Genomic DNA, 15,761 nt, shown 5'->3' with positions numbered 1-15,761 from the left:
ATCCCCCAATCGGCACACTACACAGTTCCTCTCTGGACATGGTGCCTTTAGGGATAAACTGGCTAGGTCCAGGTTGGTTGATTCCGGCTTCTGTCCGGACTGTAGGGTCAATGATACCGTGGACCATGTCCTACACATATGTCCCCGGTACGAAGCTGAGCGTACCAGAGTTACTAGGGAACTCGAGAGAGTAAATTCTGTTTTGGATCTACGAGTCAACTGGAGGACTCGTAGAGTGTGGACTATAGTTGCTGGCTTCCTTCGCTTCCTCGCCCTGAGCAAGACTGCCGAAGGGATTTAGTAGTTGATAGGAACCTGGGTGGCTAGGGACCGCCTGGGCAGTTGACTGGCCGAAGGTAGGCGCTTAAGGCAGCGTGCCTCGGTTAGATGTAATTGGTGTCTTGTATTGGAATTTAGCTGTCGGCGGAGTTGCGGCCGCTGCCAACGGGCATGGTTATCCTTGCCCGGGGGGTGCGGTCGCGCTCCGACGAGGGCATTTATGAGCTAACGATAGTCGGCGGGGCGTCTCTGGGTGCTGCTTCGGTGGTATGCAGGGGCGTCTTGACGGCGGTTTGCGAAAGATGGTGAATGTCACGTGGGACTCCGCGATGGAGCTGTGCGGTAGTAGGCGTTTATTCTCCTCTCCCGGGCGGACCGGAGCGGAGTCAGAGAGAAACTCATTTTGAGTAATAAGCGGGGTTCTTAAGGAACTAGGTATAAATTTCGCTGTGTGAAACTTTTTAGTGGGAAAGTTTGTTATTGAGGCTGTTAGTACGGATCTGAGACGTTCAGTAATTGGCTCTTTAATAGTTAGGACTAGGCGCGGGGTCTTCATTCCGCGGTTAGGCTTCTAGCTTAGTTCCTGAGGGCGACGTGGTAGCTGCAGGTGTCCGTTGTCTTCTTTCTGAAGGCATAAACACATAAAACTATCTCGGGGCGAACTTTACCGATGCAGATGTCCCTCGGGGCCTGAACTGAAAGCTGTGGTGCGCAATCAGTTTGAGGGCGAGAAGATGTCCTCCGTTAAAGCCACTACTGGCTAGGAACGGAGGGGATGGTGTAGCGACCGGACACGCTACGAGGTGGGATCTTCTCCCCTCGGGGGGGAATCGAGATGGAGCATTAATGGATGTTAGTCAAACATCCATGAGCTCCAACGCTTGGTAGATGATGTAGATCCAATTTGTATATGCCTGCAAGAAACAGATTTCTACTGAAATGAAAATTTTCAATTAAAAGGATACGATACATTTCGGGGAGATCAACCGCCAAATATGAGTTAGAGGTGGAGTAACCATATTATCATCGACTAGAGCTACCACCGAAGCTGTTGATCTAAATACAAATCTACAAGCGGTCGCCTTCAGAATGAAGTGTCCGCTTCACATTACAGTCTGCAGCATATACTTGCCGAATTTTGACTGAAAAGAGGATGACATAGCACGGTTAATTTCTCAGCTTCCCCCACCCGTAATACTGATGGGCGATTTCAAAAGTCATAATTTTCTTTCGGGGTCGGATCGAGTAGATCCCCACTGAAGAGAATTGGAAAAGTTCCTGTCAAACTCTGATCTCATTCTCCAAAATGATGGTGCAGCAATTTTTTTTAATGATAGACGTCCTGTATAGATCTAGCACTTATAAGTGGATCAATAGCACCGAGGTAGACCTTCCATGTTTTAGAGGACCTATATGGAAGCGATCATTTTCCGGTGCTAATTGTAACTGATGTTACAAGAAAAATACATCCCATCTCCAAAAGATTGTTGTTTGACAAGGCAGATTGGACGAGCTTCACAGCTAGGACGATACTCCCCGAAACAACTGGAGTTATCGAAGCCGATGTTGACGCTATAGCTAATGCTATACTTGACTCGGTATCAAGATATATTCCCAAAATATCTGGGAAATTTAAGAAGCGACCCGTTCCATGGTGGTACGATGAAGTAAGTGAAGCTATAAATAGAAAGAAAAGACCGTACAACGCCTTTAAGAAATGTCCCACTGTAGATAATCTAATTTCCTTTAAAAAATACAGGGCGTATGCAAAACGACTTATGACAGACTCTAAAAAACGATCCTGGCAGCAATATGTGTGATACATTGACAGAAATAAAACTGCATCAGACGTTTAGAAGAAAGTGAAGGCGATTTGTGAACGTAAAAACTTTACTCCCATAACTAGCCATCAAGATGGAGATGAAATTAAAAACACTCCAAACGAAATTGTAGAGTTATTAGCCAATCACTTTGAAGAAGCCAGCACAAAACGGCTAACTAAGATGAGGATTTTCGGACGAAAAAAGCAGAACTTGAAGATCAACTAAATTTCAGAACCGAGTATAATTACTCTTACAATGTAACTTTTAAAATTGAAGAATTGGTGAAAGCGTTGGAGAAAGCAGGCAACACAGCTGCTGGTCCGGATGAAATACAGTATAACATGATCAGGCAGCTGAATACCACTGCAAAACGTAGATTGTTAGAACTATATAATCAGACATGACGGGATGGAATGTACCCGCAACTGTGGAAAAAAGCATATATTGTTCCAGTACCAAAGAAAGATAAAAATCTGATAGATCCCAATAGTTACCGTCCTATTTCTTTGACGTGCCCTATGGAAAAATTACTTGAAAAAATGATAAATAATAGATTCATTTGGATTTAAAAAAAGAAAACCTGATATCTTCACATCAAGCAGGTTTTCGGCAATACCACTCTACCACTGATCAAATTAGAAAACATTGTATATAACAGCTTTATTACAAGGAAACATTGTGTTGGAGTCTTCTTTGATCTTCAGAAGGCATTTGATATGATGTAGCAACATGAAATAATGCTCCAGATACATGAATGGGACATTCGTGGCAATCTGCCAGTTTTACTCAGCAACTATATGAATGACCGTACTTTCCAAGTACATATCAGAAATATTCATCTGAAAAAAGCTTAGAAAATGGCATATCACAAGGTTCGCCATCGAGCGGTACCTTGTTTACGATCGCCATTAATAAACTAATATTACCTACTCCAGTAGAAATCAGCAAAAGTGTCTATGTTGATGATTTGGCAATTGTGTATGCCAGTAACAAGACAGCTATGGTGAAGTACAATCTGCAACAAGCAATTAACGCTCTTAATGAAGTTGCGAGGAATAATGGATTCCAATTTTCACCAGAAAAAACGTGCTGTGTACACTTCTGTAGGAAGAGAATTCTTCACTAAAATCCTGTTCTGACCACTGATAACAATCCAATACAATATAAAAATAATGTGAGATTTTTAGGTCTGTTATTGGATAAATCCCTTATGTGGGGATTACACATACAGGACTTGAGTGATAGATGCAAAAAACCCTAAACATTATTAAATGTTTATCCAACATCAACTGGGGTTCAGATAAAGGAATACTATTAAGACTGTATAAAGCATTGGTTCAATCGAAACTTAACTACGGATGTATTGTATATTCATCCGCTAGGAAGTCGCATTTAAGAAAGTTGGATGTAATTCATAACAGTGGAATACGATACGCGACAGGCGCAATCCGCACAAGTCCGGCGACTAGTCTAATGTCCGAAGCCGGAAAAATGACACTACATTATAGATGAGAGATCCTACTGCTAAGATGTGTAGCAAACATATGGGCTTTACCTTCCCATTAAATAACAAACTATTAAACAACCATCCTTTGGCTGCATTATATGAACATCGTGCTACCTATTCCAAACCAGCCGGAATAATGTACCACGAATTAACAAGAAAATATGAAATTGCTATACCAGAGACAGTGCTGATGGCCAGTGTTTATATGGCAGAACTTACTGCCAAACAACAAGCTCTTCGCTACACAGAACACTTTTGCGAAGAGAAAGGGCTAATATGTTCCATTGCAAGTGCACTTGTTGCAATTCGGAACAAGAACATTAAGGACGTTCTAATTACAAACATCCTGTCCATTTTGTATGTTTTAAATAAACGAGGTCAGTGATGTGTATTTGTATGGACTCCAGGGCATGTTGGTATTGCAGGAAATGAAAACGCGACGAAGCTGCCAGAAAGGCGACAGTCTGCGATAACTTGGATGTAATTCCTGTATGGGTAGCAGATGTTAAAAACTGCCTAACAAAATAAGAAACAGGTGGAATACTGATTGGAGAAGATTAAATACAAAATTAAACTCAGTTAAAACTTCTCTGAATAAATGGAAAAGCGACGTGAAGTTGACTCGTCGAGAACAAGTGGCTGTGACCAGACTTAGAATCGGTCACACGCGAATAACAAATTCATATTTGTTAACCGGTGAAGAAAGACCAATTTGCGGTGTTTAAAATAAAACACTTACAGTTAAGCATCTAATGGAACAGTGTACCATATATAAGGACCTCAGAAAGAGTTTCCGACTTAGAAATGCTATTACTGCTGATTTGAAAAATGGAAAAGAAGAAAAAATAGTTGCTTATTTACATGCCAGTGAACATCTTAAAAGTCTGTAAAACTTAAAATTTTAAAGTTGTTTTAAAGAAACTCTAAGGGTAGCTTCTATATATACAATGGGAGTCTCGAAGCATGGCACCTATAGTGACGGGAGATAGCCCTCTTGCCTAGAGGGCAATAATAATTATAATTTATAATGATTAACTAAAGTTTTAAAGTAAATTCTATTATCAAGTCATTCTGCATTTACTATATGTTTACAACTGTTTATTACATAATATTGACGCATGGAGAATATTTCTATTAAGCTAAATAAACAAACATAATAACATAGCTTAACAAACAATTAAATTAAACAAACAAAAAGTTACTTATCTTTATATAATAAATGATGCTAACTGTTCTATAAGTAAATAATAAACAATTTTTAATATTTAAAACAAAGTTATTTTTATTCTAAGTATTCAAATATTGTTTCTGTTTCTTCAACAGCTTTTCTTTTGTACATAAATTCAAATTATAGTAGAGTCTGAAAAAATCCATCTTCCACACACAAATCACACAGAAACAAACCCACATATACGAGGGTGAATCAAATATAAATGGTAATTCTAGTTTTAAAAATTTATTGATTAATAATATACACAACTCATATATTCATCACTTCTCTACATAGTATCCTGCACAATCTACACACTTTTGCCAACCATTTGGAAGCTTGAATATTCCTTGTTCATAAAAAGTGTGAGGACGAGTTGTCAACCAATTGTGCACACGCTTCTCGACATCTTCACTGTTTTTGAACTGTTCCAAGCGATTCTTTCAAGGGCACAAACAAAAAATAGTCACAGGGGGACATATCTAGACTGTAGGAAAGGTGGTCGATGGTTTTCCAGTGCATTTTTTTCAATTTATCCCTAGAGTTATCATGGAGAAGAATGACATCTCTGATGGGCATACCTCATCTTTTGTATTAGCAGGGAGCTTTTGTTGACTGTAGCAGCTGCCAATAGTAAGCTGCATTCACCATTTGTTGACTGTGGAGATAATCAATAAATCAATGAGTAAAACTCCTCTTGAGTCAGAAAAAATTGTTGCAAGAACTTTTCTGGCTGGCAGACGGGTTTGGGCCTTCACTGGGCAGCCCTCATCCTTCCTTCAGCACTCCTTACTCACCATTTTTGACTCTGAAGTGTAATGATGGACCCATGTCTCATCACATGTGACGATGCACCTTAAAAAATCATCCCCTTCTTGCCAAAATCAATTCTGAAGTCTCTCACAGATCTCCAACCTGACCTGTTTTTGATTTTCGGCCAACAATCTTGGAATCCACTGACCACTAATTTTTCTAAAGCCAAGATGATCAGTGATAATGGATTGATCACTCCCATAGCTGATACCCACTTCTGACTTGATTTCTTTAACAGATCATCTTCGATAAGCTCTCGAATGGCACAAATCTTGTCAGCTGTGAGACTTGACCTTGAGTGTCAATAATGACTTTCGTTTTCTACACTTTCTTACTCACCCTTAAATTGCTTGGCTCATCTATACGCTTGGTTCTGGAACAATGTAGTATCCCCAAACAGTACCTTTAAACGAGTTAAAATTTCCACAGGTTTAACATCTTCATGAATTAAAAACTTTATGATTATATGCTGTGCAACAGACAACGGAACTTCTTGCTCACTGATGGCTGTACTGATGACAGAACAGAGCAGAGGAGCTAACCAAACTGGTTCCCCCTCTCTAACACACTGAACATTAACCCCTCACTCAGCCATCCAGCTCGGAACTGCTTACTGCAGTTCCGAGCAGCAAACTTATAGAATATAGAACTTATAGAAGAACTTATAGAATAGCAAACTTACTGTTTAAATTTGATTCACCCTTGTATAAATACATACACATTTTTAGCAAAATAGAAATACTTACTGAGAGAATAAAAAACCAGGCTTAAACAATAAAATTTTAATTTTAATGGTGGATCATTACATATATAACCTTTTAAGAACATTACGAACAATAAAAATATATTTAAAACAGTAAACCCAGTACAGAATATGTTTAAAAAAGGAATTATTTTTAAATAAAGGACTTAACCAATAAATACAATATAACCATTATTGTAAATTCCTGTAACTAAATTTTTCCATTGAGTAATTAAAACAAAATTGTTTAAGTAAATCTCATTAAATATTAAATGAATATAATAGAACTTAAGATTAAAACTTTCAAACTAAAGAAGTTTGCATCCAAAGGCCTTTTGGAGCTAATTATTGGTTCCTTTCACAGTAGCAAATCAGGTTGCAAACTACAACTGTCTTAAAAAGGTTAGGAAACCACATAAGCTGTAATCAAAAAATATATTCTATCTATGCTATGTATGGACACGTACAAGTATGAAACATAAATAAGGAACTCGTATAGACACTAATGATAAAAGAATTAAATTTTGTAAATCACCTCATAGAAATAGGATACAGATTAAAAGATATTAACTAAAGTGTACAAATTTTACTCATAGTGCATAAAACCAACATCCAACGCACACATGAACAGTATGAAATTTAACAAATTATAATAGAATATATTATTTAAATAATATTAACAATTAATGAAATTCACCTTACCAGCCCCCCATTGATATGAACTCAAAATCTTTCGGCTTACTTGAAAGCCATCATCAGGAGATAAAAATTATTGCATTAGTCAAAAATTTAAAAGATCACAGTTAAAATGTAAAACAGTCATGACTGTCCGGTCCTACCAATATACTGAAGGAATGAATACACATGTACTCTGGTGGATTAAAATGAAATCAAACGGAAGCATGTTATCAAAGAGATAATTATTAGATTAAATTATTACTTCTTTAAATTTAGTATGTTTTTAAATAATATATAGTTTTTAAAAAATTTTTGTTCATTAATTAAATTTTTATTATTACAGTATATATGATATTTTTTCAAATTAGAAGTATTTATAATTTTTATAAGAAATATCTAAGATTTTAATGAAATTGTTATGATTGTACGTATTCTGTTATATGTTTGGCAAAGTTGGAGTTTTCTGGTTTATTATTTTTAATGCTATTTACTGCTCTTTTGCACGTCTGGAAAATTTGCAATTGGTCATACTCATGTATATCAAACCACAATCCTCACAAACTAACCTGTATATTCCCTGTTAACCAAATTTGGAACCATTATCATATGATTTTTTTATTAAAATTATTATTAATATATTAAATTAATTTGTTGTTAATAGAATATACAGGTGTTAAGCCATTTTTTTAATATATTTTTTCAATTTTTTAACTAAAACGTCTATATTTTATCCTATTTATCAGGTAATAATTTTGTATAGTTATTTAAATTAATTTTATTGTTTATTTTATTATATAATTTGTTTATAGTACCAACATTATAGCCGTTAGCAACACCAAGGTTTTAGTTATTTCTATTTCTTTATTTAGGGAAATTTTATTATGTTTGAGATACAGGGTGTCCCATATAAAACGAAACCCAACCTTATATTGGTAGATATTGAAATAATAAAAAGGCATGTGTAAATGTAAATGTAATTTTTATTATTACCATGCATTACCTTACATTTAGTGTAAATGTTGGAAGTGGCCGCCATCTTTTTGAATACAAGCTTCAATTCTTTTTACAGCGTTTCTTGCAACTTTTTTCAAAGTTTGTGGCTGGATATTTAATACAGCTTGTTCAATATTGACTTTCAATTGTTCAAGTGTTCTGTAGGCTTTTTCTTTGAGGTAACCCCATAGAAAAAAAAACGGCGCAGTCAAATCTGGAGATCTTGGTGTCCACAACCCTCGACCGATAACACAATCACCAAAGAATTCCTCAACAAAATCAGAAGTTGAACCTGCGTAGTGTGATGTCACACCCTCATGTTGTAACCAGCAGTGTCTGTCTTCCTCTTCCAAGAGTGCAATGAACTGAAATAAAATATCCTGATATCGTACTGCATTAATGGTGTACTCGAAAAAAATAGGACCGATTATTTTCTTCCGCGATATCGCGCACCACACGCCCAACTTCTGCGGATGTAATTGTTTTTCGTGATAAACGTGGGGATTTTCAGCACTCCAAATTCTACTGTTTTGGCTGTTTACGTAGTCATCCAAATGAAACCGTGCTTCATCTGTGAAAAATAATGAATCCATAACATTAATTCCCTCACGCAAAAATCTACTGAACCATTGACAATATTGTAGCCGTTTTTCTTTGACGGGCTCAAGAAGTTGATGAACCGTTTGAATGCGATAAGGTCGTAATTGCAATTGTTTGGTCGGCCGATGAACAGTTTATTTAGACAAATTAATTTCAGCAGACAAACGTCTGATCGATTTATTTGGTGAGGCGAGTAATCGGTCTTTGATTTCAGTGACTGTATCTGTACTCAACACTGACGCAGATCTTTTGTGTTCCTCGTTATTAACAGAACCGGTCTCTCTAAATTTTGCAACTAACCTTAATACTGATGTTTTGTTAGGAGCTGGTTTATCTGGGTACTTATGGCAAAACAAATCTTGCACTGCAACCACTGATTTCGTACTGAAGTACGACTCCATAATGAAAACACGTTCATCTAGCGAAAACACCATCTTGTCTCTAGCAATACACTGAACGTTATGATTTCATTGTTGTTACTATCGGTAGTGTTCTACTGCGTCAGATGATCAGATGTTGGACGAGTCCATTTCAGTAACGAGTAGGGGAGTAAGCTTGACTTTTGAAATTTCATGGATGAGTGATTGATGGGTTGCATTTTATATGGGACACCCTGTATTTTATGGCTCTATATAACAATGAATTAGAAACGGCAATCTTTTGGGACCAACGATGAAATGAATGGTTATTAATTATTGTGTTATTTAATGTGTCTTTACGATGTATTTCTAACTTTATGTTGTTATCTATTTTATTATTATGTATTTTTATATCTAAAAAGTTAAAATAATTATCATTTTCTATTTCCATGGCAAATTTTATGTATTTTATCAATTTTATTAAATTCATTTAATATTATATTTGATTCTTTTTGAGCATTTTCATTATATATAATTATAGTGTCATCAACATAACATTTATATAATAATATATTATGTTGAGTCAGAGTTTTATTGATCAAGTATCTTCTAAAAACTGCAATTATATCTCTGCTAAAATTGCCGACAATGGTTCACCCATAGCCAAGCCAGATGGTTGTTTATAATATTGATTGTTGAAAGTAAAGTAACTGCATTCACAACATATTTTAATCAGATTAATTAATTCGTTTGTATAATGTTTATTTATTTCAGTATTGTTGTTCAAATGTTTTTTAATGAAAGTTTAAGTTTTATTTAAGTCTACATAACAATACATATTACAAATATCTAAAGATGTGCATTTTGTGTTATTGTTTATGTTAGCATTATGCAAAATATCTATGATATAATACCATTTTTTAAATTGTGTTATTTTATTTAATTGAATCCTTTAATAGATAGCTAAAAATTTGCTTAAAAAATATGTCGGTGAATTTGTAAAATCTATTAATGGTCTTATTGGTGGGTTATTTTTATGTATTTTTGGTAAAGCCATATAATTATTGATATTTTTAAAAATTTGTTTTTGTTTATCATCCGGGATAACATATTTAGATTTATTTGATTAGTTTTGATTTTATTTATATATGTATTTCTGGGATTTTTGATTTTAGTAAAATTATTATAGTCTATAAATTGATTAGTTTTATCTGTATAATTTTCTATATACATGATGATGTGTGTACCTGTTTAATCAGCTTTTACTATATATATATATGTGCTTTATTATTAATTAATTTAATTTTGATATGTTTTTGCAATTATTTAGAATTTATATTATTTATATCGTCCTTTATGAATTTATTCTTTATTTTATAATTATTAATATTTATTAAATTAGATATATTGTTTCTAATATTATCCCTTATTTCTTTGTTGTGAATCTTACAAATACTATCTTCAGTATAAATTATTATTTGTTTCATTATGTATTTTATTTTATCTTGTTTAATGTTATCTTTACATGCAAAAGTTATCATATTAAGTTTCTCTTTACTAAAATCAATCTGTATCATATTGACAATACTATCTCAAAATTCATGATAAGTATTTGAACTATTTATTTTATTATGTATTATATTATTAAAATTGATGTTATTGCTTTTATTATATAAATCTTTTAATTTTCATTATATTATATTTCTCTTTCATTATGATTGTAATCTTATGATCTATAATCTTTATTACCTCATTAACATGACATTTCCTAATTCATGTACTATATCAGAATATGAAAAATATAATTGAAAATTTATTTTTTGTTATTAATACATACATTTTTTATTTCATTATTAATTCATATTATTTTGGCTTTGTTTATGGTTATAATGGCGGATTTACTTTATTTTTAATAGAAATATTATTTTAATGCATATTTTATTGAATTTAATATTAGCTATGATTTTGTCTATCTTTAACTTTAAAATATAATATTTTTATACAAATTTTACATGGTTATGTTTAAGAATTAATTTCTCAAAAATGGTACCGCTGATATGTTAAATATAAATAAATAATATTAACAATTAATGAAATCCACCTTACCAGCACATTGTTATGAACTCAAGATCTTTCGGCTTACTTGAAACCCATCATCAGGAGATAAAATTATTGCATTAAAGTCAAAAATTCAAATGATCACAGTTAAAATGTAAAACAGTCATGACTGTCCGGTCCTACCAATATACTGAAGGAATGTACATGTACTCTGGTGGATTAAAATGAAATCAAATGGAAGCATGTTATCAAAGAGATAATTATAAGATTAAATTATTACTTCTATATATCTAGTATGTTTTTAAATAATATATCATTTTTTTTAAATTTTTGTTCGTTAATTAAATTTTTATTATTATAGTATATATGATATTTTTTCAAATTAGAAGTATTTATAATTTTTATAAGAAATATCTAAGATTTTAATGAAATTGTTATGATTGTACGAATTCTGTTATATGTTTGGCAAAGTTGGAGTTTTCTGGTTTATTATTTTTAATGCTATTTACTGCTCTTTTGCACGTGTGGAAAATTTGCGAACTGACTGTAAAACTTACCCTGGAGCAGATATTGATAGTGACCATAATTTAGTGATAATGAAATGTCGATTGGGGTTTAAAAACCTGAAGAAAAGGTGTCAGATGAATTGGTGGAATTTAGAGAAGCTTGATGAAGAGGAGGTAAAGAAGATTATTGAGGAGGACATCGCAACAGGTCTGAGTAAAAAAGATAAGGTAGAAAATATAGAAGAAGAATAGGAGAATGTTAAAAAGGGAATTCTTAAATCAGCAGAACAGAACTTAGACGGAACAAAGAGAACTGAAAGAAAACGTTGCATTTCAGATGATATATTGCAGCTGATGGATGAACGTAGAAAATATAAGAATGCTAGTGAGGAAGAAAGTAAAAGGAACTATCGACAATTAAGAAATACTATAAACAGGAAGTGCAAACTAGCGAAAGAAGAGTGGATTAAACAAAAGCGTTCAGAAATGGAAAGAGAAATGAAGATTGGTAAAATAGACGGAGCTTACAGGAAAGTTAATGAAAATTTTGGGGTACATAAATTAAAATCTAATAATGTGTTAAACAAAGATGGTACACCGATTTATAATACGAAAGGCAAAGTCGATAGGTGGGTGGAATATATTGAAGAGTTATACGGATGAAATGAATTATAAAATGGTATTATAGAGGAAGAAGAGGAAGTTGAAGAGGATGAAATGGGAGAAACAATACTGAGATCTGAATTTAAGAGAGCATTAAAAGATTTGAATGGCACAAAAGCTCCTGGAATAGACGGAATACCTGTAGAATTACTGTGCAGTGCAGGTGAGGAAGCGATTGATAGATTAAACAAACTGGTATGTAATATTTATGAAAGAGGGGAAGTTCGGTCAGACTTCAAAAAGAGTGTTATAGTCACGATACCAAAGCAGGAGCAGATAAATGTGAAAAATACAGAACAATTAGCTTAACTAGCCATGCATCAAAAATCTTAACTAGAATTCTGTACAGAAGAATTGAGAGGAAAGTGGAAGAAATGTTAGGAGAAGACCAATTTGGTTTCAGAAAAAGTATAGAGACAAGGGAAGCAATTTTAGGCCTCAGATTAATAGCAGAAGGAAGATTAAAGAAAAACAAACCAACATACTTGGCATTTATAGACCTACAAAAGGCAACGTAGACTGGAATAAAATATTCAGCATTTTAAAAAAATTAGTGTTCAAATGCAGAGATAGAAGAATGATTGCTAACATTTACAGGAACCAAACAGCGACAGTGAAACTGAAGAACACAAGAAAGAAGCCGTAATAAGAAAGGGAGTCCAACAAGGATGTTCCCTATCCCTGTTACTTTTTAATCTTTACATAAAACTAGCAGTTAATGATGTTAAAGAACAATTTAGATCCGGAATAACAGTACAAGATGAAAAGATAAAGATGCTAGAATTTGCTGATGATATAGTAATTCTAGCTGAGTAAAAAGAATTTAGAAGGATCAATGAACGGCATGGATGAAGTCCTATGCAAGAACTACCGCATGAAAATAAACAAGAACAAAATGAAAGTAATGAAATGTAGTAGAAATAACAAAGATGGACCACTGAATGTGAAAATAGGAAGAGAAAAGCTTATGGAGGTAGAAGTATGTTATTTGGGAAGTAGAATTACTAAAGATGGATGAAGCAGGAGCGATATAAAATGCTGAATAGCACAGGCAAAACGAGCCTTCAGTAATAAATATAATTTGTTTACATCAAAAATCAATTTAATGTCAGGAAAAGATTTTTAAACGTATATGTTTGGAGTGTCGCTTTATATGGAAGTGAAACTTGGACTATCTGAGTATCTGAGAAGAAAACATTAGAAGACTTTGAAATGCGGGGTGCTATAGGAGAATGTTAAACATCAGATGGGTGGTTAAAGTGACAAATGAAGAGGTGTTGCGGCAAATTGATGATGAAAGAAGTATTTGGAAAAATATAGTTAAAAGAAGAGACAGACTTATAGGCCACATATTAAGGCATCCTGGAATAGTCGCTTTAATATTAGAGGGGCAGGTAGAAGGAAAAAATTGTGCAGGCAGGCAGCATTTGGAATAAGTAAAACAAATTGATAGGGATGTAGGATGTAGGGGGTGAAATGAAATGACTAGCACTAGATAGGGAATCTTGGAGAGCTGCATCAAACCAGTCAAATGACTGAAGAAAAAAAAATTATTTATTTAACATATCAGCAGTATCATGTTTGAGAAATTAATAAATTGTTTACTTAAGTACTATAAGGGTTTCCTATCCTTTTAAGACAGATCCCATTAACACAACAATGGTACTGGAGAATCCATCAAGGAGGAAGCCAATAATATAGTTCTGAAAGTATTTTGAAAAAGTTCCATAATTTGAAAGACAGGCATTTAATAATTAATTTTTTTGTCTACTTTCTTGATATTTTAAAATATTTTGAAAATAAAAACATGTTAATGAAACGTTCCCCTCTTTTCTAAATTGTACTGAATATTAAGGAGGTATTAGACAACAAAGCAAATAAGCAAATCAATTGTACGGTAAACTAAACTTGTTTGTATGAATTGGACTTGTTTATATATCTACATCAATAATTTAGTAAAACATTTTCTCATGAAAAATGTATTATGCCTTTCAATATTAGTCAATAATTTCTAATTTAATTATTATTATGTAATATTTACTGATATTTTCAAAAATTTATACTATTATTATTACAGCAAGTTACAAATGATTAATTATTCATTCAATTAGAATAAAAATGTCAATAAGCTTATAAAACAATTTTACTTGAAAAATAAAAACATCATAATTTAATCACACATGCAGTTAGTGACTGTACTACTCGGCTTTCTTGCTAGCACAAAGTAAACAGAAATAGTGCTGCTACCACTATAATTAGTTATCCATTGTCCAGATAAACAGTACATTTTATCAGATTTTCTCATTAAGATGAGAAGATTGAGATGAAAATTAAGATGAGAAAGATTTTCTCATTAAGATGAGCTGTAAGCAGCTAGGGGTGGATTAGATAAGTCAGCCTGTCATTTTGCTGGAATAAGTCAATAAGATTCAAAGAATAGCATGACAAAAACCAAACACTTTCAAAATAACAAAAATTTAAGATTTATTTTCAAATTATTTTTTTTTTGTCTTCAGTCATTTGACTGGTTTGATGCAGCTCTCCAAGATTCCCTATCTAGTGCTAGTCGTTTCATTTCAGTATACCCTCTACATCCTACATCCCCAACAATTTGTTTTACATACTCCAAACGTGGCCTGCCTACACAATTTTTCCCGTCTACCTGTCCTTTCAATATTAAAGCGACTATTCCAGGATGCCTTAGTATGTGGCCTATAAGTCTGTCTCGTCTTTTAACTATATTTTTCCAAATGCTTCTTTCTTCATCTATTTGCCGCAATACCTCTTCATTTGTCACTTTATCCACCCATCTGATTTTTAACATTCTCCTATAGCACCACATTTCAAAAGCTTCTAATCTTTTCTTCTCAGATACTCCGATTGTCCAAGTTTCACTTCCATATAAAGCGACACTCCAAACATACACTTTCAAAAATCTTTTCCTGACATTTAAATCCACATTTCAAATTATATTGAATCTGATCTACAAAAGATCTTTTTTAACTAATTATACAGCTAGCAACTTTCTTGTTTTAGTTACTGTTATTAACATTAACGGCATCTTAAAACTTTTTAAACAGTTCAACATGAACAGTGCTACCAGAAACTTCAAAAACATAAAGAGCTGCAAAATTAGCTTCAAAGTAGATCATTAATATTTTAAAAGTAATAAAACTAATAATTATAAAACTGACTAACCTTTACAATTCTTGGATCTTTTGTTTCACAACCTTGTACTACGGGATACAAAATTTGACTCACTAAATAATAGATTTGTGTCTGTGAATTTGTTGATGCATTCCTTAACTTTACAATACCTTCTTCACATGACTATAAAAAGGTACAAAATAAATAAATTAATATTATTAAAACTGATAAATAAATATGTAATTTAAATAACAAATATACATATACAGTCAATTACCTGTACATTATAATACATTATTTAGACAAATTATCAACAATTAAAAAAAAGCTAAAAATGAAAAACTAAATAAAAAATAAACTCATTAACTGCACATTATACTTTG

General features: G+C 33.0%; 1 protein-coding gene across 4 annotated transcripts in view; it reads right to left on the bottom strand.

Moving 5' to 3' along the window:
• Positions 1 to 15,761, bottom strand: part of mon2 (Mon2 homolog, regulator of endosome-to-Golgi trafficking) — a 195,224-nt gene that overhangs the window by 168,583 nt on the left and 10,880 nt on the right. For 3 of the 4 annotated variants that reach the window (XM_075362346.1, XM_075362343.1, XM_075362344.1), the window contains exon 2: positions 15,430 to 15,561. In XM_075362346.1, the coding sequence (XP_075218461.1) occupies positions 15,430 to 15,561 (132 nt within the window). Of the gene's footprint in view, positions 1 to 11,110; positions 11,221 to 15,429; positions 15,562 to 15,761 lie in introns of those variants that run through there. The other variant, XM_075362347.1, reaches the window with a different exon arrangement.

The sequence above is a fragment of the Lycorma delicatula genome, chromosome 4 (genome assembly GCF_047948215.1).
Source record: "Lycorma delicatula isolate Av1 chromosome 4, ASM4794821v1, whole genome shotgun sequence".
Taxonomy (NCBI): Eukaryota; Metazoa; Arthropoda; class Insecta; order Hemiptera; family Fulgoridae; genus Lycorma; species Lycorma delicatula.
This window is presented reverse-complemented; position numbering and strand designations above follow the sequence as displayed.